This window comes from Oncorhynchus kisutch, linkage group LG13 (genome assembly GCF_002021735.2).
Source record: "Oncorhynchus kisutch isolate 150728-3 linkage group LG13, Okis_V2, whole genome shotgun sequence".
NCBI classification, from domain to species: Eukaryota; Metazoa; Chordata; class Actinopteri; order Salmoniformes; family Salmonidae; genus Oncorhynchus; species Oncorhynchus kisutch.
In genome coordinates this window covers 18,435,294-18,462,429 of record NC_034186.2, presented here as the reverse complement: position 1 = coordinate 18,462,429, position 27,136 = coordinate 18,435,294, and the positions used below count along the sequence as shown (strand labels likewise).

The 27,136-nt window shown below is 43.0% G+C and overlaps 1 protein-coding gene and 1 long non-coding RNA gene across 3 annotated transcripts in view; both read right to left on the bottom strand.

The window, feature by feature from the left end:
- Positions 1 to 1,800: 1,800 nt before the first annotated feature.
- On the bottom strand, positions 1,801 to 10,263 carry LOC109901638 (uncharacterized). Its single transcript, XR_002256770.2, has 7 exons — positions 10,215 to 10,263; positions 4,320 to 4,495; positions 3,830 to 3,895; positions 3,661 to 3,712; positions 3,477 to 3,545; positions 3,330 to 3,375; positions 1,801 to 3,120 (listed from the first exon to the last, which is right to left on the bottom strand). It is a non-coding gene; the product is annotated as an uncharacterized LOC109901638 (long non-coding RNA).
- Positions 10,264 to 11,010: 747 nt separating this feature from the next.
- The window catches only part of LOC109902793 (phosphatase and actin regulator 1), a 53,407-nt gene continuing 37,281 nt past the window's right edge, over positions 11,011 to 27,136 (bottom strand). For both annotated transcript variants that reach the window (XM_020499439.2, XM_031785711.1), the window contains exons 2-13: positions 25,063 to 25,227; positions 20,296 to 20,376; positions 19,948 to 20,073; positions 19,592 to 19,798; positions 18,733 to 19,006; positions 15,601 to 15,743; positions 14,705 to 14,861; positions 13,829 to 13,884; positions 13,649 to 13,710; positions 13,208 to 13,348; positions 12,811 to 12,887; positions 11,011 to 12,699 (exon numbers count right to left, since the gene is read on the bottom strand). In XM_020499439.2, coding sequence (XP_020355028.1) covers positions 12,684 to 12,699; positions 12,811 to 12,887; positions 13,208 to 13,348; positions 13,649 to 13,710; positions 13,829 to 13,884; positions 14,705 to 14,861; positions 15,601 to 15,743; positions 18,733 to 19,006; positions 19,592 to 19,798; positions 19,948 to 20,073; positions 20,296 to 20,376; positions 25,063 to 25,227 — 1,505 coding nt within the window. In that variant the 3' untranslated portion in view covers positions 11,011 to 12,683. The remainder of the gene's footprint in view (positions 12,700 to 12,810; positions 12,888 to 13,207; positions 13,349 to 13,648; positions 13,711 to 13,828; positions 13,885 to 14,704; positions 14,862 to 15,600; positions 15,744 to 18,732; positions 19,007 to 19,591; positions 19,799 to 19,947; positions 20,074 to 20,295; positions 20,377 to 25,062; positions 25,228 to 27,136) is intronic.

The window sequence follows — 27,136 nt, the reverse complement described above, 5'->3', positions numbered from 1 at the left end:
ATAATGAATCGTATAAATCGTCCAATTTTCAACTATACAAGTCTGTCAAACTTGAATTTCTGAATTCAACTCACTAGATTCTAGTGAGTTGGACTCAGACATTGGATTGCAGTAGACCAGGTATTCCCAAACGGGTACACGCAATGCTGTCGGGGGTATGCCAAATAAAAATGTGATTCACATTTAATTATTATTTAAAATTTTAAACATTTTTTCTTCACATTTTCAAACAGCCCATTTATATTTTCCAACGGAGCTCTACATTTGGGTGAGGTTTTTTTCTCACCTGAGTAGCCTTGTTTCACTGCCAAAAATAAAATTAAAACATCACAATGTCAAATACAGGTAGCCTAGTCAAATAATTAGCATCCAATCACATTAACTGTTACTCTCTCGTGGGAATTCCACTAACGGTCCGTATGTAGCCAAACATACAGTGGCTTGTGAAAGTATTCAACCCCCTTGGCATTTTTCCTATTTTGTTGCCTTACAACCTGGAATTAAAATGGATTTTTGGGGGGTTTGTATCATTTGATTTACACAACATGCCTACCACTTTGAAGATGCAAAATATTTTTTAATGTGAAACAAACAAGAAATAAGAGTTGGATGGGTTTCGCTGGTGTACAGCAATCTAAGTCATACCACAGATTCTCAACTGGATTGAGGTCTGGGCTTTGACTAGGCCATTCCAAAACATTTAAATGTTTCCCCTTAAAAAAACAGAACCCCCCCCAAGTCAATACTCTGTAGGGCCACCTTTTGCAGCAATTACAGCTGCAAGTCACTTGGGGTATGTCTCTATAAGCTTGGCACATCTAGCCACTGGGATTTTTGACATTTCTTCAAGGCAAAACTGCTCCTTCAAGTTGGAATGTGTTCCGCTGGTGTACAGCAATCTTTAAGTCATACCACAGATTCTCAATTGGAGATTTAAGAGATTTAAATGTTTCCCCTTAAACCACTTGAGTGTTGCTTTAGCAGTATGCTTAGGGTCATTGTCCTGCTAGAAGGTGAATCTCCGTCCCAGTCCCAAATCTCTGGAAGACTGAAGCAAGTTTCCTTCAAGAATTTCCCTGTATTTAGCACCACCATCATTCCTTCAATTCTGACCAGTTTCCCAGTCCCTGCCGATGAAAAACATGGGATGGTATTCTCGGAGTGATGACAGGTGTTGGGTTTGCGCCAGACATAGCATTTTCTTTGATGGCCAAAAAGCTACATTTTAGTCTCATCTGACCAGAGTACCTTCTTCCATATGTTTGGGGAGTCTCCTACATGCCTTTTGGTGAACCCAAAACGTGTTTGCTTGTTTTTCTTTAGTTAAGCAATGGCTTTTTTTCTAGCCACTCTTCCCGTAAAGCCCAGCTCTGTGGAGTGTACGGCTTAAAGTGGTCCTATGGACAGATACTCCAATCTCCGCTGTGGAGCTTTGCAGCTCCTTCGGTGTTATCTTTGGTCTCTTTGTTGCCTCTGATTAATGCCCTCCTTGCCTGGTCTGTGAGTTTTGTTGGGCGGCCCTCTCTTAGCAGGTTTGTTGTGGTGCCATATTATTTCCATTTTTAAAAATGGATTTAATGGTGCTCTGTGGGATGTTCAAAGTTTCTGATATTTTTTTAGAACCCAACCCTGAGCTGTACTTCTCCACAACTTTGTCCCTGACCTGTTTGGAGAGCTCCTTGGTCTTCATGGTGCCGCTTGCTTGGTGGTGCCCCTTGCTTATTGGTGTTGCAGACTCTGGGACCTTTCTGAACAGGTGTATGTATACTGAGATTATGTGACACTTAGATTGCACACAGGTGGACTTTATTTAAATAATTATGTGACTTCTAGGTAATTGGTTGCCACAGATCTTATTTAGGGGCTTCATAGCCCACCTTTTTTTTGTCCATCTGAGGTGTGCGCAAGGCACATGTTGAATACAAACACACACGTTTGCACCAGGCACATGTTGAATACAAACACACACGTTTGCACCAGGCACATGTTGAATACAAACACACACGTTTGCACCAGGCACATGGTGAATACAAACACACACGTTTGCACCAGGCACATGTTGAATACAAACACACACGTTTGCACCAGGCACATGGTGAATACAAACACACACGTTTGCACCAGGCACATGTTGAATACAAACACACACGTTTGCACAAGGCACATGTTGAATACAAACACACACGTTTGCACCAGGCACATGTTGAATACAAACACACACGTTTGCACCAGGCACATGTTGAATACAAACACACACGTTTGCACCAGGCACATGGTGAATACAAACGCACACGTTTGCACCAGGCACATGTTGAATACAAACACACACGTTTGCACCAGGCACATGTTGAATACAAACACACACGTTTGCACCAGGCACATGGTGAATACAAACACACACGTTTGCACCAGGCACATGTTGAATACAAACACACACGTTTGCACCAGGCACATGTTGAATACAAACACACACGTTTGCACCAGGCACATGTTGAATACAAACACACACGTTTGCACCAGGCACATGTTGAATACAAACACACACGTTTGCACCAGGCACATGTTGAATACAAACACACACGTTTGCACCAGGCACATGTTGAATACAAACACACACGTTTGCACCAGGCACATGTTGAATACAAACACACACGTTTGCACCAGGCACATGTTGAATACAAACATATTTCATTTTTGAAGATCGTAAGAAATAAAGTACCAGCAGGTGAGTTGTAACACTTTTCACTTCATGCTACGTCATCTTCACTGAACAACATAACACAATTAACAATTGAAAGAATTAACACAGCAGACAAAAACAAGGTTTGACCACTCCTCAAAAATGGCTTCACTCCTGCTCATCAAAACAGGCAAAGACAGTAATGTTCTTGTTGTCAACTGCCTCCACATAGAACATCTCATCTCTCTGTAGCTGGAACAGGAATGGTTCCTTGAGGAGAATATTTTCCTCTTCATCCAGGCCATCATACAACCGTAGTTCTTTAAGGGTTGTAATGCGGTCTTCCCCGTCCATCCCAATTACACTAGGGAGGGAAACGGTGTTTGCAGTTCACACCACCTTGCTGCCTCTAAGGTGTCCCTTAGAAGAACATCTGCTTCCTTGAAGAAAAAGAATAAATATTAAGAGTATTGCCTCATTGGGTGATCAAGACAAATTACACCCCACTTTCACAATACTACCATGCAAACAAAAGCCACTATTACGAAAGGGGTTTTCAGTGATATCTATAGCTACTCAACAAGTCATCACAACTATTATATCTTGCCATGCCTCAAGCCTTCAGCATTACACACAGTAGACTACATACCCAGTTCACAGCTCCCAGTTCACATTCATTTTGTTTTCAGTATCGTCTAGAAAGGAAACAGATTGTGGTCATTAAGTAATGTAAGGGAACCTCTAGGGATGTGTGTACAAGAATGCACCTTACTTTAGCTAATAGCCTATACAGTACCTGATCCTACACAGCTGGATGCTGATGTGACATGCTGTGACTTCTTGGGGGGAAGTCTTCTACATCATCCTGAAATATATTGGAGAGGGGCGGGGTTTAAGTCTTTAAACATTGGTTTAAGACTATACCACTCATCATATGAAAGGGGGGGTTAAGACTATACCATTCATCATATGACACCTACCTGTAGTGTGTTTTGTTTTCACTCATTTTTTGATCGTTTTAACTCTTCAGACCTTATTGAGTGAATGACATACATTCAAAATGAAAATATATTCAAGTCAGTCTGGCTACAGTGAAACAAGTGATTTTAAGGATGCAAATGAAAGGTTTTTATAACGTTCAATACTTACGGCATGGGAAAGTTCTGCAGGAGAACTAGACACCACCATCGCCTAATTTGCTGCATGTATGTTTTCCTTTGAAAAAAAAAATCGCACAAAACATTATATCCACTAGTGATGAGAATTTCATAATTTATACATACCTCAGTGAAATCACACTGTGCATCCATTGCAATGTACAGAACATACTGTAAGTTAAGAGTAGGTTAAGTTGAATAGTTATGATAACAACAATAATGGTAATAGTAAATATTAATAATAACAAGTTGTCACAGCATGTCACATCAGAATCCAGCTCTGCAGGAGTTTGATGTATGAATAGTGTATGTAGTGTAAAAACTGTAGGAAATAGGTCCCCAAAAGTGTGAAGAGTAATACACAAGGAAAGGTATGAGCAATAACAATAGTGTGCTTTGCATGTTGCAAGCACAGAAATGATAACTTTTCATATGTTATAACAGAAAATAGGACTAATATAATATACTGAATAGCATCTTACCATCACAACAAACACCCCACAGTTGTTTGAGAACCGTTGCTTTGGTAGATCCTGTCGTGTGAACAAGGTCCAAGTTTCAATAAAGGAAAGACAATCAAACGGTACAGTTCAGTGGAATGACATCATCCACACCAAAAGTCCTCCAAGGTCCAGGAGACAAGATCCGAGCAATGTTTCTGTGAAAACAGTGTATGTGAAAGTACAGAGAAGGTACAATGTTTCTGTGAAAACAGTGTATGTGAAAGTAAAGAGAAGGTACAATGTTTCTGTGAAAACAGTGTATGTGAACGTAAAGAGAAGGTACAATGTTTCTGTGAAAACAGTGTATGTGAAAGTAAAGAGAAGGTACAATGTTTCTGTGAAAACAGTGTATGTGAACGTAAAGAGAAGGTACAATGTTTCTGTGAAAACAGTGTATGTGAAAGTAAAGAGAAGGTACAATGTTTCTGTGAAAACAGTGTATGTGAAAGTAAAGAGAAGGTACAATGTTTCTGTGAAAACAGTGTATGTGAAAGTAAAGAGAAGGTACAATGTTTCTGTGAAAACAGTGTATGTGAAAGTAAAGAGAAGGTACAATGTTTCTGTGAAAACAGTGTATGTGAAAGTAAAGAGCAGGTACAATGTTTCTGTGAAAACAGTGTCTGTGAAAGTAAAGAAAAAGTACAATTCAACAGGTTTTTAATAGTCCAGCATTGCATAACCGTTTTGAACACAGTTGGAACTGAATTAGCCCAAGTATTTTTCACAACATGTATGGGTGTTGCTGTACCAGAAAATGTATTTCTGACTGAAAACACACCATTTCTCACATCAATGCACTCACATGCCAAAAATCTTTCATTGGACACTGTTTCAAAGCAACGTATATGCTTTCTTCGTAAATTTGTTTTAAGTTTTTCTTATTTAACTTCAGTTTGCAGTGTGGACAAATTACAATGACTTTTCTTGACTTGCCATGTATTGTCACGTTCTGATCTTAGTTCTGTTGTTATGTCTTTGTTTAGTATGGTCAGGGCGTGGGTTGTCTATGTTCCTTTTTCTATGATTTGGGATTTCTTTGTTTGGCCTGGTATGGTTCTCAATCAGAGGGAGCTGTCAATCGTTGTCCCTGATTGAGAACCATACTTAGGTAGCCTGTTTTCACTAGAGTTGTGGGTAATTATTTTCCGTGTCAGTGTTTGGTCCACACGGAACTGTTTCAGTTTTGTTTTTTCACGTGGTCGTTTATTGTTTTGTTCAGTGTTTATTGTTCTTATTAAAAAACTAAGATGACCACTTACCACGCTGCGTATTGGTCCGATCCTTGCTACTCCTCCTCAGAAGAGGAAAGCCGTTACATGTATGTTGGGACCAGGTGATTTCATTATTGTATATACTATGTGTAGGCTGTGTAGACTCGCTATAGCGAACTAAGGGAATGGCATCAACGATACACATTTAGAGCCAGCCAAACACAACAAGGCATACATTGAAGAAACACGGAAAATCAACGATCAAATGGATTACATAACTGTATATGTAAACCTAGGCTTACTGCTCAAGCAGGCAAATTTGTCCAAATAAGATTCCCTCATTGTGAGCAATTAGCTAGTTCACGTGCAAATGGGGGCTAATTAACACTATGCTAACATCAGTGCGGTAGTTGGTCATATAAAATATACAGCTGCACTGGTATAACATGAATATTACAAAGTACATTATGCATAACGACAGTCTCACTTCCATGGTTTATATTTATATTCATGTAGGTTAGGTTCGATGAAGATTCAACGTTTACCTCAACTTGGGTGACCTTGAAGGAGATGGGAAGGGTTCGGGTTAAATGAGTTAGACTCCGGCCACATTGAGCCCGGCCAGACGTTTGACTCCACCCACATTGAGCCTAGCCCAGGACTGCACACTGCAGTCGGGATTCTCACCTGGCTGGCATAAAAATGAATCACGGGAAATGCATCCTCATTCGCTATTTAAGTGCATAGATGACATGTATTTTCTCCCGCTGCCCCCGTTTCGAGACAGCTGCATGATAATGGTCCATTCTAAATCAAAATAAATAGCACACATATGTTATTTAGTGTATGTAAAGACAAGATTAAATCAAGAATAGTGTGATGGGTGACAATATTAGCCTATCACTTGTGAATGGTATACTGTTTTATCACTTGTGAATGATGCCCAGCTTAAGGCAAGAAACAGCGCATGCTTTTTTTGGCAACTTTTTAAAATCATAGTTGCACACCTCATGTAGCCTAGCCCATATGCCTAAGGTTTGTATCACAACTAAAGTGGCCAAATAACTTCTTAAATTGAAGCACATTAATCTGCATTACAAGGGATGTTGAGCCTAACTGACATACAGAGTTTCAAGTTTGGGGAAGATCATTTTCAAAAGCATCTTTATAATATAAGCATTACATGCACAATCACATTTGTGTTCACTTTTGAGAATGGTGTTTTCCTGCTAATAGAACATTAGTACTTATAGCCTACTGCCGTGTGCGCATTGCTGCGCTTATAATGTGAAGAAATAGCCTCATAGTTTATCAACATTTTAAAGCTAAACATTCTCATCTGTTGCGTCAGGCTCATTGCTTAAAACATGATTTTTTTTAATGCTAGTGGTTGTATTAATTTGGGATCTATCACACCCCACAACTGTCCCAGATTATGTTTGGAATATTTATTTCTTGCACAGAATAGAATGGGTCAACTTTTGTACTATGGGGGATAGTAGATTGACATAGGCTAGTGCTTTTGCTCTTCGTTAGGCCTGCTCATCTTGCTGGCTGTTAAAAAGTAAATGTGGACAGTTCTTCCAATATCTTTAATATGCGCCTCGGAATTGGATAAGGACACACGCAGTTGCGTCCCCGATGTGTCTGTCTTCACTTGTAGCCTGTGAGAAAGATTTGATAATGAGAGCCATGTGAGTGAGAGGTGCGAGCATACAGGCGGGAGAAGGGAATTATAATGATTATGTTCAGCCTAAGGGCACATCAGCCACTGGCCGCAAAAGGCATGGATATTGTTAGGGGGCATTATGGCCACACAAAGGGGATGCAGACGGAAAATTTGAGGCGTTATCAAGTGCTTGTCAAATTGGGAATGAGAGACTGATGAAGTGTGTACAGCCTGCTCAAAAAAACCAAATCAGAGCTCATGCCTTTCATGCAACTTTTTTCAAATCATCATTAGTCGAGTCATGCTGTCTTAGAATGTATAAAAAATTCAAACATATAGCCAAGTCTAGGTCCAAGAGGCTTCTAAACAGCTTCTCCCCCCAAGCCATAAGACTCCTGAACATCTAGTCAAATGGCTACCCAGACTATTTGCTTTGCCCCCCCCCTTCTCCACACCACTGCCACTCTGTTGTAATCTATGCATAGTCACTTTAATTAACTCTACCTACATACTACCTCAACTAACCGGTGCCCCCGCACATTGACTTTGTACTGGCACCCCCCGTCTATATTATTTTTTACTGCTGCTCTTTAATTACTTGTTACTTTTATCCTTATCCGTATTTTTGGAAACTGCACGTGGGTAAACATTTCACTGTAAGGTCTACACCTGTTGTACTCAGTGCATGTGACTAATACAATTTGATTTGATTTGTTTTGAACATTTGTATCACAACTACAGTTCCATAAATAACTGTAAATGAAGCATATACGACTACCTGTTTCTTTGTTAACCGCTAAACACAGAACAGCCGGACGTGCACACTCCCTCAAATTGTTTGGAAAAAATATCCTTTCTGTTTTATTCAGCTATGTTCAATTGTATTCTTCATACTATAAAATAGTGGCACAGAATTTTAAGCAAATCTTGTCTTCTAAATGAACTAGTATAGCCCATAGCCTTATGGCATAGCCAGATCAGGGCCAAACAGAAGGACATCCCCTCATAATATGCTGTTCGGTTCCTCTGAATAGACTACATTTTCTTCATATCATGTTTCTTTAGACCTGTCTAAGATCATACCCCTGCCAACCAAAATGATTTACCTCCTTTTTCTACCAAACACATTGATTTGTTTTGTTTTCTCCTTCCTCTAGCAGGTGCCACAAGAGAACACAGATGCCATATTGACTAAAGCCATTGACCTGTGGCACCCTCATGCACTCTGTATAGAATCACAGACCTCCAGATCCCCAGCCAGACACCCTTGATGGGGGTCAATGACATTGGGATAGGCTTGCTCTCTCCCTCCCCTCAACTGGAGAACTCTGCCACTAACAAACATCCAATGAGTTTGGACTCAATGGATATAATGAATGATAGAATGTCTGTACTAAGGACCGGCCCAAGGTAAAAACAATTATATATATATATTAGAGGTCGACCGATTATGATTTTTCAACGCCGATACCGATTAATCGGCTGATTTAAAAAGAAATGTATTTGTAATAATGACAATTACAACAATACTGAATGAACACTTATATTAACTTAATATAATACATCAATAAAATCAATTTAGCCTCAAATAAAATGAAATATTTTCAATTTGGTATAAATAATGCAAAAACAGTGTTGGAGAAGAAAGTAAAAATGCAATATGTAAAAAAAGCTAACGTTTCAGTTCCTTGCTCGGAACATGAGAACATATGAAAGCTGGTGGTTCCTTTTAACAGGTGTCTTCAATATTCCCAGGTAAGAAGTTTTAGGCTGTAGTTAATATAGGAATTATAGGACAATTTCTCTCCATACGATTTGTATTTCATATACCTTTGACTATTGGATGTTCTTATAGGCACTTTAGTATTGTCAGTGTAATAGTATAGCTTCCGTCCCTCTCCTCACCCCTACGTTACCCATCGCTCCACAAAAGCCACTGCCCTTGCAGAGCAAGGGGAACAACCACTCCAAGTCTCAGAGCGAGTGACGTTTGAAACGCTATTAGCACGCACCCCGCTAACTAGCTAGCCATTTCACATCGGCTACACCAGCCTAATCTCTGGAGTTGATAGGCTTGAAGTCATAAACAGCTCAATGCTTGAAGCACAGCGAGGAGCTGCTGGCAAAACGCACAAATGTGCTGTTTGAACGAATGCTTATGAGCATGCTGGTGCCTACCATCGCTCAGTCAGACTGCACTATCAAATCATAGGCTTAATTATAACATAATAACACACAGAAATACGAGCCTTAGGCCTTTAATATGGTAGAATCAGGAAACTATCATCTCGAAAACAAGACCTTTATTCTTTCAGTGAAATACGGAACCGTTCTGTATTTTATCTAACGAGTGGCATCCATAAGTCTAAATATTCCTGTTACATTGCACAACCTTCAATGTTATGTCATAATTACGTAAAATTATGGCAAATTAGGCGGCCCAAACTGTTGCATATACACTGACTCTGCATGCAATGAACGCAATACAAGTGACACAATTTCACCTGGTTAATATTACCCGTTAATCTGGATTTCTTTTAGCAAAATATGCAGGTTTAAAAATATATACTTCTGTGTATTGATTTTAAGAAAGGCATTGATGTTTATGGTTAGTTACAGTCGTGCAACGATTGTGCTTTTTTCGCAAATGCACTTTTGTTAAATCATCCCCCGTTTGGCAAAGTTGCCTATCTTTGTTAGGAAGAAATAGTCTTCACAGAGTTCGCAACGAGCCAGGTTAGCAGGCAATATTAACTAAATATGCAGGTTTAAAAATATATACTTGTGTATTGATTTTAAGAAAGGCATTGATGTTTATGGTTAGGTACACGTTGGAGCAACGACAGTCCTTTTTCGCGAATACGCACCGCATCGATTATATGCAACGCAGGACACGCTAGATAAACTAGTAATATCATCAACCATGTGTAGTTAACTAGTGATTATGATTGATTGATTTTTATAAGATACGTTTAATGCTAGCTAGCAACTTACATTGGCTTCCTACTGCACTCGTGTAACAGGCAGTCTCCTCGTGGAGTGAAATGTAATCAGATGGTTAGAGCGTTGGACTAGTTAACTGAGGTTGCAAGATTGAATCCCGAGCTAACAAGGTAAAAATCTGTCTTTCTGCCCCTGAACAAGGCAGTTAACCCACTGTTCCTAGGCCGTCATTGAAAATAAGAATTTGTTCTTAACTGACTTGCCTAGTTAAATAAAGGATAAATAAAGCTCTAAAAAAAATAATTATCAGCCAAATCGGTGTCCAAAAATACCGATTTCCGATGCCCTAATTAATCGTCCATTTCGATTAATCGGACGACCTTTAATATATATATATATCTATATATCTATCTATACCTATGGTTGGGGAAACTGGTTCCAGACCTATGCTTAGGGAGGCTTACTGAGCAGTCTGTGATATTGGATCACAGCAGCAGTCCACTGTTTTTAATAGCCTGGTCCCAGATCCGTTTGTGTCGTCTTGCCAAGTCCTCCAACCCACTCGGTTCAGTCTACTCCAAATACAGCCCCTTTCCTTGAACATGTCCTGATGGAAGGAAGTTAAGAGGTGGCTTTGCTTGGCATGTGAATGTCTAGCAGAAGAGCACAGTTAAATCATGTATTTGTCAATAAACATACATTTAATGACATAGAATGTTGAGTGCATTAAAACCCCTCAAATATACTGTTCTACTTCTATTATGAAACACTAATTTAGTAAAGGTGAGTTAAGTTCTCACTGTTGGTGATGCTACATATGTATGGCATAGAGACGGTTGAGGAAAAGCACTTTTGAATGTTGTCTTTTAATACGTTTCCTTTAGATAAGAAACTGCATACATGATAGAAGACGAACAATAAGTTAACAATCATCACATGCAGTTTCCCTCTGTACAAAAAAGAAAAACATTTGAGTTTATTTTGTATTATGTACACGTCTTATACAGTAATTCCCAAAGAATGTTCTCTTTCTTTTCTTAGTATGGAGGCACAGGGAGACGGTCCTGGGTCGTGTTTAGTAAGCACTCCGTTGTAAAACGTTTTCCATGTTTTGTACCTTATGAACATATCCCTGTACATACACGCATACCAACATATACCACAAGTCAAAGGGTTCTCCGACTAAACGATCAAGACCATCAACTGCATGTGTTTATTATAAAATAACCATTTTGAAATGTCTGTCTCCTGTGTATGAGCTAAAGGTTGTAGAGTACTTTCATTCACAGCCAAAGGGTTGTCTAATGTCAGTTCTCCACTATGAGGCGAAACAAGGTGGAACCATAAAACTCCTGTTTTCAGAAATCTAAATTCCATTCCCTTCATAACTATTGGCCGTGAACTTGCCAGTCTATGGCGCACTCTGCTGAAATGTTGTATAGACAACATACTTTATCAAATGTCATTCAAACGAAGTACATTTGACAACGTTTTCATCCCTGTAAACAGTGACACTATACAGAGGGTTGCAGAACTCTCAACAATAATAATGGTGATCTGGGTTGCATCAAGATCACAACTCATAACAGCGTTTCAAAGTGTATTTGGTATTGAGCAGGCAGCTCTCTGAAATGTTCCCAGTAATTGTTCTCTTGAATGCAGCCCCGGAGGAAAGAAAAGTTAAATTATTGCTAGGTTCATATTTCCATACTGTATCAACATGAACACAACATGGACAGGATGTGTTGTATTTCAACATTTAAGGGTATATATTCTGACCATATTCTCATACTACAGCTTCCCAAGTAGCACATGGTGTATATGGTATTGTAAGTAGTACTGCAACACACTTATTACAGAATCCTATTCTGCAGTCCTATCTGATTGAAAGGGATTGGTCCCTCTGTTTTGGAAACAGCAGCCCTTGGAGGAGAATCATTTTTCCTAATCAGTTGTAGGAGGTCTCTGTATTAAATTTTTTTAGATACCCTGCCAAACTCAAATCTCCCACAATCCCAAAGTCCCATTGGCACAGATATAGGAGCAGAGTTCCATAACTCCTCCATAGAGTACCGTCAAAAACCAAAATGCAATAAAGTAAACACATTAACCATCTTCATTATTAACAATTATAATAAAAGGTTATTAAAAAAACAATACTTTTTAGTCCATATAATCTCAGTTGACAGTGAAGCCAGTCAGTCTAGTGCCTTCTGTCAGTCTCTTCATGTGTATGACAGTCCCTCTCCCCAACCCGACCACACTGTGACCACTGGACCAAAATACTGTTGTAGTTGGTCCAGTCTGCCCTTTCCATTCATTTTGGGTCAACACTAGAGTCTGTAGAAGTGTCAGTCGCACAGTTCTGTACACACCCGGCCAGGTTCAGATCACGTTCTACTCTGGTTCTAGTGTGGTTCTGGTCCAGTTCTGGTCTGGAAGGGGAGGGGTGTAGTACACAGAGGCAGCAGTTTTGAGGTCCAGCACTTGAGGTTCTTGAAAAAGATGGCATAAGAAGAACTATGGTCGATGAAACCTCCAGGACAGAGAGAGGGAGAGAGATAATTAGTTACTGTATACACTGCTTGAAGTATGGGCAAGTGTATCTGTGTTGTGTTGCAGTGTAGTATGGCTGTGACATACATACCTGGTTAGATGCCGACTACCCTCATGCACTTCCATCTCTGTGCTTTTAAATTCATTGAGTTCTTTACGTATAGCAGCCTACAAGGGACAAACAGAACCGGAGATCAGTCAGAAAACCCCCCCCACAGTATACGCATTATTAGAGTTGCAAAATTCCGGGAACATTCAATAAATTCCCTGGTTTCCCAGCAATCCTGGTTGGAGATTTCTGGATTTCCTGCTTATTCCCTTCTGATTCTGGGAATCCTCCAACCGGGATTTCAGGAAAACCAGGGAATTTATTGAAAGTTCCTGTAATTTTTCAACCCTATGAATGACTGTGCATTTGTGTGTGATTGTATGTGTGTGTGATTGTATATGTGTGTGCGGTGGGCGCACCTGCATGTGAGTGTTATTACCTTATCTGCAGCTGTGAGTCTTGTCCACGGTTTGTCTGCCCTCCTGTCGTAGTCCTGGGCATCGGCTACCTCTACATAGTCACTGAAGCGGGTCAGGATCTTAGCTTCCCTCAGCTCCTCCACTGTAGGCCTCTGACTCAACTGGGGACAGGAGAAAAGGGTTGTCAGAGAGTGTGTGTGTGGTGGCTGAGGGTCTCGGGGGCAGTAGATATGGATTATTGTGTTAGTAGTTCTCAACCGTAAAACAATAAAGATGGCCTCGCAGGCAATCATCCAAACCGTTAGAGAAATAGACACACACACCGCTTATGTTACACAACAGAAGATGAGATAACTTGATGTCATAACAGGTAATGCTTTTATATTTCTAATGATCTGCTATCTAATGGAAAGTGATACCCTGTTCCCCTCGCTCACCCTCCCCCTCCTCCTCCCTCTCACCTTTCTAGACAGGCGTTTCTTTAGCTCTCTCATCTCATCTAGCTCCTCCAGTTCATTGCGCGCTGAGAGGGAGAGACAGGTTAGAATAGAATAAAACAAAATAGAAAAGTCACTATTGTCCATATTCTCTTGTGAGAAACTGGAAATGTGTATTCTGCCTATCTAGTATGTTCTACTTACGTTTGAGTATGTTTCTCTGTTCCAGCTCCTCTGTAGTTGGCCGTTGACTCAACCTCCTGAAAAAAATAAACTAAAGTCAGTCAGGACCGTTTCCTAACGTCTTTTATTGTGTTTTGTTCTATTGTGTTTTATTTTCTGACGTCAGACCAGTCTCCTCTGTGAGCCATGACTCCCTCAGATGTATATGTATTTACTTACCACCTCAACAGTCTGACACAGTGATTCACACAGCAACAAGAGGGAGGGAGGGAGGGAGGGAGGGAGGGAGGGAGGGAGGGAGGGAGGAGAAATTGAGAGGGGAGGAAGGAGAAGGAAAGGGGAAGCAGAGAGATGGAGAGGTAGGTAGAGAATTAGATACATGGAGAGAGGGAGGGAAGGAAGCGAGGGAGGAGGCAAGAAGCAGTGAGTGTAACAAATGAAAATGTGAGACGAAAGAAAGGTAGGAAACTGTTTGAATTCTTTATTCCTGTATTGCCACATTTATGTTCTGTACTCTGTGAAGGTAAAATCCCACTTGAAGCTGTCCGCCCTCTCACTGGCATATTCAAGATAATATGACAGGCTCTCTTTTACTCTCCTTCGTCCATCTCCCTCTCTCCTCATCGGTTTCCTTCCATCCCTCTCCCTTTTCTCACTTCCTCGCATCTCATCTCTGTCTCGCTCTTCACCTCTCCCCCAGGTCACATCTCAACCAGGCCAGAGCAGGTTGTACAGGCGCTGACAGAGGGGAGCTGTGTGTGTGTGTGTGTGCGCTGGCGCAAGCCCCATGATAGCTATATACAATCTTTTAAAAAAGCAGCTGTGTGTGTTTGTATATAGGAACTGAGAGCCCTCCTAGCCATTGCTATAGGGAGGGTGTATGTGTGTGCGTCTCACCGTGTGAGCTTGGTGCCTATTTGCTGCCTGAACTCCAGTCTCTCCTGGTCTGACTGTCTGGGCAGGATGTTCTTCTCCTCTAGCTCTCTCACAGACGGACGGTTACTGATCTTAATGGCCAAGGAGTCCTTCCTCAATACCTTCAGAGCCAGGGTACCTACACACACACACACACACACACACGTCCATTAAATGTTTATAAAATTGAACAACTAACACCACCAGTAGCTAACTCATGCACTAGCAATTAAATTGTCACAACTTTTATCCTCTCCAGTGAGTGCTACAGGATGGGAGTGTGTTTCCAACCCACTCCTCTGTTTACATAACCAGATTACAGAGAGGTGTGTATAAATGCTTCAGATTTTTTATTTATCCTTTATTTAACTAGGTAAGTCAGTTAAGAACAAATTCTTATTTACAATGACAGCCTACCCTGGCCTAACCCGGACGACGCTGGGCCTGTTGTGCGCCGCCCTATGGAACTCCCAATCACAGCCAGTTGTTATACAGCCTGGAATCAAACCAGAGTCTGTAGTGACGCCTCTAGCACTGATATGCAGTGCCTTAGATCGCTGCACCACTCGGGAGCTTGAAATGGGCCTCAAATCAATAATTCAATGCTGAAGGGAACTACTGGAACAGGGTATCTGAGGACTAGCCATCGTGTGTGTGTGTTTCATGACACACACCCTGTCACCTCTGTGCATTGATTGGTCACAATCAGGGAAGCAAACCAATGGGAATCACAGCTCATAATAGAGGGGTCCAATGAAAGGAGAGCTCTTAAACTACATATCCCAGTAGCCATTGAGGCTGTTACCAGGAGGAATGGCCACTAAGCAGAGACCAAACAGCCACTACGGCCCCAAACCTATGGATAAACAAACACTTACTTGAAAACAGTGTTTCATCATCATCTTCATCCTCCTCGTCCCTGTACGACCCAGGTATGTCTTGGTAGTCTTCTTCATTGGAGAGGTTCTCTTTGTTGTTATCACATGCTATCATCACCGTGGGAACCACATGGTGCAGGGAGCTGAGGTCAGTGTGAAAGGTCAAACGTTAGCGAGCGATAGTGGGCTTGTATGTGTGTTTGTCCATCCATCCGTGTGTGTGTGTGTGTGGTGTTAGAAAGACGAGAGTAGTAAGGTAACATCCACCATAAGTTATGAAAGGAGCTATGGAAGTCTGTGATTAACGTAAAACAGCCCAGCGTAAACGGCACCTCAAATCAACTGAGAAAACAAGACTGAAACACTGTATAAAAACGGCCTGACTCAACCAAAAGGGAGACAAACTGCAGACCAATCAGAAACTAGCCTCGAAGCAGCATCCCTGATTGGGTCAGGGAAACAGCACAGGAGCAGATAGGAAAACAAGCAGCAATCTCATAACTGGAGCTCTCATACTGGAGAATAATTATCCCTGTTGCTTATACAAACTCAGTTTGAGTGTGCGTATATGCCAACAAGGTTTACTAACATCACATTTAGACTAATTCAGGCAGCAACCAAGTCAAATAAATAAAGTCTTTAAAAAGACTAGGATACCTATTACCATTTTGTGCTTGAGACCAAACCGAAAAATGAAAGGAGAGGAAAGGAAGGAGGAAAAATCATATCCCGGGAGCACATCTGACTGAAAGGAAATCAACCCCCTGACGGCCCACCAATCAGTGATGGAGTGATGGACCATGGGGGCGTAATCTGGCACTGGCACATCAGTTATACCCTGACTACATCGCTCGCGTGCGCTTGCAAAATAAATTTAGAAATCTATATTAACTTAAATTATTAAGTTATTGCACCCACACTGCTCGTGTGCGCAAATGAGCATAAAATGAGTCGGTAGATCGCTCTGCAAGACCTGCCTCTCCCATCTCCTAATTGGCTTATAGAAGCAGGTACCCACGTGCCATCTCCTCATTGGTTATACCCACGTGGGTGACTGAAAGATGAACAAGGTAGGTGGCGGTAATACACCTAATTTATGAAAGTTGCCAAGTTGCCAAAGTCCAGAGAAGAAAAGGCCTGGAAGGAGGAGAGATGACTAGAAACGATTCGGTTGACCGTTTTATGTGTGGATTAATTGGTGGAGTAGAGAAACTTGTGCATTTCAGGTAAAATAACAACTCAATGTTTATATCCCAGGACAAATTAGTTAGCAACAGCAAGAAAGCTAAATATGACAAGTTAGCTAGCAAGAGCAAGCTAGCTAGCTAAATTGCCATAAATGTTTAATGCTTTTTTGACCTATCCCCAAATTAATGTAATTGGTTCAGAGTTCGTTTTGATATTTTAACCTGCTTGTCATGATCGCGTTTGGTGTGGGGGGACAAAATACATTTGTGCAGGATGGTGCAGGCGCGCAGCCGGTTTCTGTTCCGTGTCACGCCCTGATATGTTTCATCTGTCCTTGTGATTGCCTCCTCCCCCTCCAGGTGTCGCTTATTTTCCCTGGTGTATTTATCCCTGTGTTTCCTGTCTCTCTGTGCCAGTTCGTCTTGTATGTTTCCAAGTCAACCAGCGTTTTTCCTGTTCTCCTGCTTTTTGCTATTCTCCTTTTTCTAGTCCTCCTGGTTTTGAACCTTGCCTGTTTCTGGACTTTGTATCCGCCTGCCTGACTATTCTGCCTGCCTTGACCACGGGCCTGTCTGCCACTCTGTACCTCCTGGTCTCGGATCTGGTTTTGACCTTTTGCCTGTCCACGACCAGTCTCTTGCCTACTCCTTTAGATTAATAAACATTGTAAGACTCCAACCATCTGCCTCCTGTGTTGGCATCTGGGTCTCGCCTTGTCATGATACACTGAGTGTTTGGGTCAATCACTAGGCGTTGTCCCCTTGTGTGATGAATCTGTAGACTGATGGAGATGGTGTGTGTTTCTGGTGGCGCTCTAAATTGGTCTAAACTGGTTAGACACCAGCCCATGATACACATACACCCAGAGAGGTAAAGCCAAGGTAAGGCTCTGGGAACTAGTGCAGCTCTTTTTCCAAAGCTGAAGTGAACAACAGCCAGAGGGGGTTTAGATGAAATGGTCTCTGTACTGAGATGTGTTTGACTGACCAGATGTTTCAAATGCTGCCTAGAGTATTGTGGTATGGGATTCCTAAATGACTAATTGATTGTGAGTGGATGGATGCCAATAGTAACCAATCACAGAAACCTTTTAACATTTACAATGTAGTTATTTAGCAGACACTTATCCAGAGCGACTTACAGGAGCAATTAGGGTGAAGTGCTCTGACACACAGGCACAAAGAGAGACCGAGAGCTCCAAGAAGAACTCCCAACAGCAAACTGTCCTCTAACACCAGACTCTTGTCTACGAACAGTGCTCCTCTCTCCCATTGACCGGGCATCAATCTTTATTCCCAATTTAACCCCACTAATTAGAATACCAAAACGTATGATGATTAACAAGCTACTTAAAGACTCGATCCAACTACCCACAATCCATCACACCGTTGTAGAGTAGGCACAGGCCAGGGCCAAAGGGAGTGGAGTACAGGGCAGGCTAGATATACACTGAGTGTACACAATATTGAGTTACATCCTCTTTTGCCTTCAATTTGTCGGGGCATGGCCTCTACAAGGTGTCGAAAGCGATCCACAGGGATCCTGGCCCATGTTGACTCCAATGTTTTCCATAGTTATGTCAAGTTGGATGGATGGCGTTTGGGTGGTAGACCATTCTTGATACACACAACTTAAGTGTGAAAAAACATAGCCGTGTTGCAGTTCTTGCCTATTCACCCTCTGAATGGCACACACTCACAATCCATGCCTCAATTGTCTCAATATTTAAAGTCTTCTTTAACCTGTCTCCCCCCTTCATATACACGGATTGAAGTGTATTTAACATCAATAAGAGGCCATAGCTTTCACCTGGTCAGTCTCATGGAAAGAGCAGGTGTTCCTTATGTTTTGTACACTCAGTGTATACCGTTATGAACCACTTCATCAACAATATTTTTCATGCATACACATGGAGGAAAGGACACACTGCACTTATGTCCTCACCTCTCGTATCGCTTCATGGTAAGGGCCAGGGTCTTGTTGAGTTCCTCGATGATGCGGCTGGGGGGGTGTAGGGGCACAGGAAGTGTCCCGTAGTGTAGGGAGTGGCCCCCAAGGGACCCCACATGGTGAGAGGGAGGGGGGCACTTCTGGAAGGTGAGGGCCGAGGGCTCCTTGCTTACCCCCGCTCCCACAGGCACACAGATCATCAGCTTCTTAGGAGGTAGAGGAGGAGACAGCTTCATGGACATACAGGGCAGCTTCACTGGCATACCCTCTACAGAGGGAGGGAGGGAGGGAGACTTCACTAGTGTTTCACTATGGTGAAACAAAGAAATACAGAAATACACTTAAGAAAAAAGAAGGAACAGCATGTCAGAAAACATGCAATTGAAGAATTCATAGAATCAAATCCCTTCAGGGAAAATTGGAACACTAAACAAACATGAAGAGCTACCTATCTAAAATGGAGATAAACCACTTCAACATTTTTCAGCCATTTAACAAAGAACCAAAAACATATACGTGATTATTAAAAAAATGTAGAATCTGTTATTAAAGACCACCACAACACACTGAATTCTCCAATTACATTGGATGAGCTACAGGACAAAATACAAACCCTCCAACCCCAAAAGGACTGGTGTTGATGGTATACTAAATGAAATGATAAAATATACAGACCACAAATTCTAATGAGCTATTCATAAACTCTTCAACATTATCTTCAGCTCTGGCATCTTCCCCAATATTTGGAGAGAGAGAAATAGATGCAGAGATCAGTCAGATATACCCACACAAGCAGCAAGCTGGTGGTCAGAACAAAAGAAAGCAAAGTACACAGAGGAGTACAGGGCTCTACCTGTGATGTGGTTGGGCAGTCTGTTGAAGGGTTTGGGTGGTAGCGCTGGGGGTTGTTTAGGTTGTTTTAGGATGTGATGAGATGACTCTGCCCCACCGCCGTCGCCTGGATACACCATGACCTTCTTAGTGGGTGGAGTCTGGCTGGGATTCTGGGTGTGGTCTTGTGGAGACGTCCCCTCTCCAGACAACTGGAACTCTACTGTACCTGGGGACAGAATAAATCAATCAAGTGTCATGTTACAACAGGGTGAGAGGAGATTAACTAATGGATGAGTTTGTTGGGACAGGGCCTGAGATGAGAGGCGTGATGATGAACCAATGGGTGAGTGTGTTGATAGTAAGCCTGAGATGCACCTATGGCTGACCCTGCTCCATCCATCAGCTCAGCTCCATCACAATGTGATGGATCAGACCCTCCTAACGCTGGAGACATCCCGTTCTCCATATTGACCTCCTCTCCTCTCGTTACTACCGTTCTGTCTGCAGAGAGAAGGAAGGGGGGGGGTGGGGGGATGGAAACAGAGAACATGTTCCCAGTACATATCTGACCTGGATTCAATACAGGTGGATACTGTGATGCTGACTGTGTGACTTGATTTTGCCTAAAGGATGTTAGATTACACAACAACAACGTTTTGCCATCAGTCTCTGCTCTCTAACCTCCCTCTGCTGTCTTCTCCTCTATACCCTCTGACCTCTAACCTTTGTCGTAGATGTCCTTCAGCACTCCTCTCTTGATCAGCTCCTCTCTGCTCTGCCGGGTCGACATCTTCCTCTCCAGGACTGATGGGGCAGGAGATGATATCGCGACAACATTAGGTGGCATTATACATGACATTACTATATTCACTGTGCTCATAACTGGCCTGCAGAGCAGGCACAGGCTACCGATCTGATAAATGATGTAACACTGGTCACTGCCTGTCTGAATCATAACCCAATTATGGCCATGGTGCAGTGATAACATAAGGTTTGTATGGGGTAAGATAATATATATCTGTGTGTGTGTGTGAGGATGTGTGTGTGTTGGTCACATTTCTGAACATGTGGTGTTCAGAAAAAAGCTGAATCTGCACCGACAGCTGGGGGAGCAGCATGAGATTAGAAAAACAGGGCAGCACCCCACTGGTGTGTGTATTTGTGGACAGAAAGCAGCTAGAACGATGCAACCTAGGGCATGGCCTCTCTATCCAAAATATATACATTTCATACTGTAGATTTAACCTGGACACATGGCTCAGGACTACCTTGCTTAACAAACTTGATATTATATCATAAGGACAGTATAACATCATACACTGCTCAAAAAAATAAAGGGAACACTTAAACAACACAATGTAACTCCAAGTCAATCACACTTCTGTGAAATCAAACTGTCCACTTAGGAAGCAACACTGATTGACAATAAATGTCACATGCTGTTGTGCAAATGGAATAGACAACAGGTGGAAATTATAGGCAATTAGCAAGACACCCCCAATAAAGGAGTGGTTCTGCAGGTGGTGACCACAGACCATTTCTCAGTTCCTATGCTTCCTGGCTGATGTTTTGGTCACTTTTGAATGCTGGCGGTGCTTTCACTCTAGTGGTAGCATGAGACGGAGTCTACAACCCACACAAGTGGCTCAGGTAGTGCAGCTCATCCAGGATGGCACCTCAATGCGAGCTGTGGCAAGAAGGTTTGCTGTGTCTGTCAGCGTAGTGTCCAGAGCATGGAGGCGCTACCAGGAGACAGGCCAGTACATCAGGAGACGTGGAGGAGGCCGTAGGAGGGCAACAACCCAGCAGCAGGACCGCTACCTCCGCCTTTGTGCAAGGAGGAGCAGGAGGAGCACTGCCAGAGCCCTGCAAAATGATCTCCAGCAGGCCACAAATGTGCATGTGTCTGCTCAAATGGTCAGAAACAGACTCCATGAGGGTGGTATGAGGGCCCGACGCCCACAGGTGGGGGTTGTGCTTACAGCCAAACACCGTGCAGGGTGTTTGGCAGTTTCCAGAGAACACCAAGATTGGCAAATTCGCCACTGGCGCCCTGTGCGCTTCACAGATGAAAGCAGGTTCACACTGAGCACGTGACAGACGTGACAGTCTGGAGACGCTGTGGAGAACGTTCTGCTGCCTGCAACATCCTCCAGCAGGGTGTGGGGTGGCATTTCTTTGGGGGGGGGGGGGCGCACAGCCCTCCATGTGCTCGACAGAAGTAGCCTGACTGCCATTAGGTACCGAGATGAGATCCTCAGACCCCTTGTGAGACCATATGCTGGCCCTGGGTTCCTCCAATTGAGCACATCTGGGACATCATGTCTCGCTCCATTCACCAACGCCACGTTGCACCACAGACTGTCCAGGAGTTGGCGGATGCTTTAGTCCAGGTCTGGGAGGAGATCCCTCAGGAGACCATCCGCCACCTCATCAGGAGCATGCCCAGGCGTTGTAGGGAGGTCATACAGACACGTGGAGGCCACACACACTACTGAGCCTCATTTTGACTTGTTTTAAGGACATTACATCAAAGTTGGATCAGCCTGTCGTGTGGTTTTCCACTTTAATTTTGAGTGTGACTCCAAATCCAGACCTCCATGGGTTGATAAATTTGATTTCCATTGATCATTTTTGTGTGATTTTGTTGTCAGCACATTCAACTATGTAAAGAAAAAAGTATTTAATAAGAATATTTCATTCATTCAGATCTAGGATGGGTTATTTTAGTGTTCCCTTTATTTTTTTGAGCAGTGTATATCTTACATAATTCCGGAACATTATTAAATTAAAGAGAGACAGTATTAACTTCAGTAACAGTACATATAGGTTCAGACTGATCATGTATAAATGTTCTAAAGCACTCTGATATTGTTAATTTCAGATCATTTATAAAAGGCCTAAGGGGACCTATGCTCTCAGAATCTACCATGTCTTGCTGATGTCTAACGTGCACACACACATCCTGTGGTATCTTTGGCCTTAGCCGCCTGGCTCTGAGGCATCATGGCAGCTAACTACTGTTTACATAATATAGCCATCATACAGTACAGCACCTAGCTGCTGCTACCCCACAGTACAGCGCCTAGCTGCCCAGCTCTGCTACCCCACAGTACCTACAGTACCTAGCTGCCCAGCTCTGCTACCCCACAGTACAGTGCCTAGCTGCCCAGCTCTGCTACCCCACAGTACAGCGCCTAGCTGCCCAGCTCTGCTACCCCACAGTACAGCGCCTAGCTGCCCAGCTCTGCTACCCCACAGTACCCACAGTACCTAGCTGCCCAGCTCTGCTACCCCACAGTACAGCACCAAGCTGCCCAGCTCTGCTACCCCACAGTACCTACAGTACAGCACCTAGCTGCCCAGCTCTGCTACCCCACAGTACCTACAGTACAGCACCTAGCTGCCCAGCTCTGCTACCCCACAGTACCTACAGTACCTAGCTGCCCAGCTCTGCTACCCCACAGTACAGCACCAAGCTGCCCAGCTCTGCTACCCCACAGTACCTACAGTACAGCACCTAGCTGCCCAGCTCTGCTACCCCACAGTACCTACAGTACAGCACCTAGCTGCCCAGCTCTGCTACCCCACAGTACCTACAGTACAGCACCTAGCTGCCCAGCTCTGCTACCCCACAGTACCTACAGTACAGCACCTAGCTGCCCAGCTCTGCTACCCCACAGTACCTACAGTACAGTCAAGAGTATGTGAGCAGAGTTGAGCGTTTGGAATCCCGCTCATCGTTCACAGAAAAAAAAACTGCCACTCCAAATTCATTCCATTAATTAAAATCACCTTTTAACCAACACCCATCTATTTTTGTGACGACCTGGACCTACCATTTGGTTTTGAAGTATTGCAACCAAACCACATGATCCGAATGAAAAGTATTTGAATAAATAACATGAAAAGGGGACTGTAAGAAGCGCTCATCATTTCAAATAGGCTTCATGTCGTATTAAACAGCATATAAATACTCTAAACAGGAAAGGGGCCAGATAAGGTGCCCAAGAAGGAATTATTTAGGCAAATAATATCAAGGCTATAGCCTACAAATAAATAAATTGTGAAGCATTTGCAACACACTAAGTTGGTGGAACATTAAGCAGACAGCATTTAAACAACATTTTGTTGATTTAAATCATTATAGTCTATAAATCGCACATATAGGCTGAAACATAAAAATGAAACGAGAAATGCCTTATTAGGCTCAGTCTACAGTGTCTTTGAATTCACTTTAAGAAACATGAGTTTGGCCAGAGTCTGTGGCTTCCGGTTCATGTGATGGTGCCTGGAGAGCAGGTCAGTAGTGGAGGATATCCTCTCCACGCTTGCAGAGCCACTGGATGCTAAACACCCTTCGGGCCACTCTTGCCAGGCAGGGCAGGGACGCGGAGTTGTTTTTAAAAACTGTTCTATAGGTAGGCTTAAAGGTTTTTAGGCAAAATAAAACCCTGTCAAAATGGAAAGCTCCTTGAAAGAGGTAATATGTCAGGCCTATTGGGCCAAAATCAATAATAGCCTATTGTATGTATATAATAGAACTAAAATTAGCTACACTTTTAAGAGATCAGATTTTTAGTTTATAAATACTTTGCTACAATGTCACACTTAGCTAGCTACCCACCTCGTTCCTTTCTGTATGCATGTGCACCATCATGCTTTTGACATATGTGTATTTTCAGATTCCACAATGATTCTTTAGTTGTGGACACTACATCACCGCACTCCCTCTCCCTGTGTTTTATCAGATTCTTTCTGTAAATATGTATTGAACTCCATGACAGTAGTTAAAGCAAGGGTCTATAGCAGCACACAAGTAGACTACAAATGCATGCTGGGCCGGGCATGCCCTGAGTTCGTGAAGTGAGTGCTATTGGAGCGGTACTAGAACAAAATTGGAAAGACCGAGAAGGCCAATGCTCCAGCCTTTGAGAATCTCGCGCCGCGCTCCAGTCAAATTGGGCACACTCCGCACCTCGCTCACATACTCTGGTACAGTCTTCAACAATCATATAGTACATAGCTACCCAGCAATGCCCTCTGCCTCATAGCACCTACAGCCATACATACATCAACATGACATCATTACACTAAGGTTGTAGCTTTGCCTTGAACACATAAGACTACAGCTACCGCCGGGTAGGGGGGAGTGCTTAGGTGGCAAACGGAGAGGTAGAATACAAGCGGTTAAGGCTAAGGGGTTAGATCTTAGGGTGTTAGACTAGGGTTAGGGAGAGGTAGAAAGCAGGGCTTATGGTTCAGGGGTTAGATCTTAGGGTGTTAGACTAGGGTTAGGGAGAGGTAGAAAGTAGGGCTTATGGTTCAGGGGTTAGATCTTAGGGTGTTAGACTAGGATTAGGGAGAGGTAGAAAGCAGGGCTTATGGTTCAGGGGTTTGATCTTAGGGTGTTAGACTAGGGTTAGGGAGAGGTAGAAAGCAGGGCTTATGGTTCAGGGGTAAGGGTTGAAGGTTAGATAGGGGTCTTACCAGCAGATGTCTGCTTGAACTGCTCGCTCTTCTTCTTCCTCCATTTCCACGGTTTGAACAGACGCCCGAGGGTGGCAAACTTGCTCCGTCTGCGAATGGGAGGGGTGTGTGTGCCAGGGACAAGCGAATCAGATCGCATCGCTGCCAGTCGCTCCACCTCCTCAACTGAGAGGATAGAAAAGAGGAGAGATGAAGAAGAGAGGAGAGATGAAGAGGAGAGATAGAGAAGAGAGAGAGAAGAGATGAAGAAGAGAGGAGAGAAGAGATGAAGAAGAGAGGAGAGAAGAGATGAAGAAGAGAGGAGAGAAGAGATGAAGAAGAGAGGAGAGAAGAGATGAAGAAGAGAGGAGAGAAGAAGTGGAGAGAAAACAGTCAATAACATAATCCATAAAACATTAAAAGAATGAGATAAAGTATGTGGTCACATACACATATTTAGCAGATGTTATTGGTCACATACACATATTTAGCAGATGTTATTGCGGGTGTAGTGAAATGCTTGTGTTCCAAGCTCCAGCAGTGCAGTAGTATCTAACAATTCACAACAATACACAAATCTAAAAGTAAAAGAATGGAATAAAGAAATATATAACTATCAAGACGAGCAATGTCGGAGCGGCTTTGACTAAAATACAGCAGAATAGAATACAGACAGGATGCTCTCAATTGTGCCTAAGATGAGTAAAGCAGTATGTAAACATTATTAAAGTGACTAGTGTTCCAATATTAAAGTGGCCAGTGATTCCACGTATATAGGGCAGCAGCCTCTAAGGTGCAAGGTTGAGTAACCGGGTGGTAGCTGGCTAGTGAAGGCTATTTAACAGGCTGATGGCCTTGAGATAGAAGCTGTTCTTCAGTCCAGGTCCCAGCTTTGATGAACCTGTACTGACCTCTCCTTCTGGATGGTAACGGGATGAACAGGCAGTGGCTCAGGTGGTTGATGTCCATTGATCTTTTTGGCCTTCCTATGACATCAGGTGCTGTAAGTGTCCTGGAGGGCTGACAGTGTGCCCCGGTGATGTGTTGTGCAAACCGTACCACCCTCTGGAGAGCCCTGCGGTTGCGGGCGGTGCAGTTGCCGTACCAGGTGGTGACACAGACCGACAGGATGCTCTCAATTGTGCATCTGTAAAAGTTTGAGGCTCTTAGGGGCCAAGCCAAATTTCTTCAGCCTCCTGAGGTTGAAGAGGCGTTGTTGGGCCTTATTCACCACACTGTGTGGGTGGACCATTTCAGATCGTCAGTGATGTGTACGCCGAGGAACTTGAAGCTTTCATCCTTCTCTACTGCGGTCCTGTCGATGTTACACAGCCCAGTTAGGGGCGTGCTCCCTCTGCTGTTTCCTGAAGCCCAAGATCAGCTCCGTCATTTGTTTGATGTTGAGGGAGAGGTTATTTTCCTGGCACCACTCCACCAGGGAGTTGTTGTTGGTAATCAGGCCTACTACTGTTGTCATCTGCAAACTTGATGATTGAGTTGGAGGCGTGCGTGGCCACACACTCATGGGTGAACAGGGAGTACAGGAGGGGGTTGGGCGCGCACCCTTGTGAGGCCCCCTGTGTTGAGGATGAGCGAAGTGGAGGTGTTTTTCCTACCTTCACCACCTGGGGGCGGCCTGTCAGGAAGTTCAGGACCCAGTTGCACAGGGTGGGGTTCAGACCCAGGGCCTCGAGCTTAATGATGAGCATGGAGGGTACTATGGTGTTGAAGGCTGAGCTATAGTCAAGGAGCAATTTATCTGAATCCTTCTAATTAATCCTTCTAATTACACAAGGAAGGATGAAGATGGAATGTTTACATGAGTAAAAAAATACAAAAATAAACATGATACACAGCCCAGTTTGGTCTCTCTTTCTTGAAAGTATTCACCCCCTTGGCATTTTTCCTATTTTGTTGCCTTTACAACCTGGAATTAAATTTTTGGGGGGATTTGTATCATTTGATTTACACAACATGCCTACCACTTTGAAGATGCATAATATGTTTTATTGTGAAACAAACAAGAAATAAGAGTTGGATGGGTTTCACTGGTGTATAGCAATCTAAGTCATATCACAGATTCTCAACTGGATTG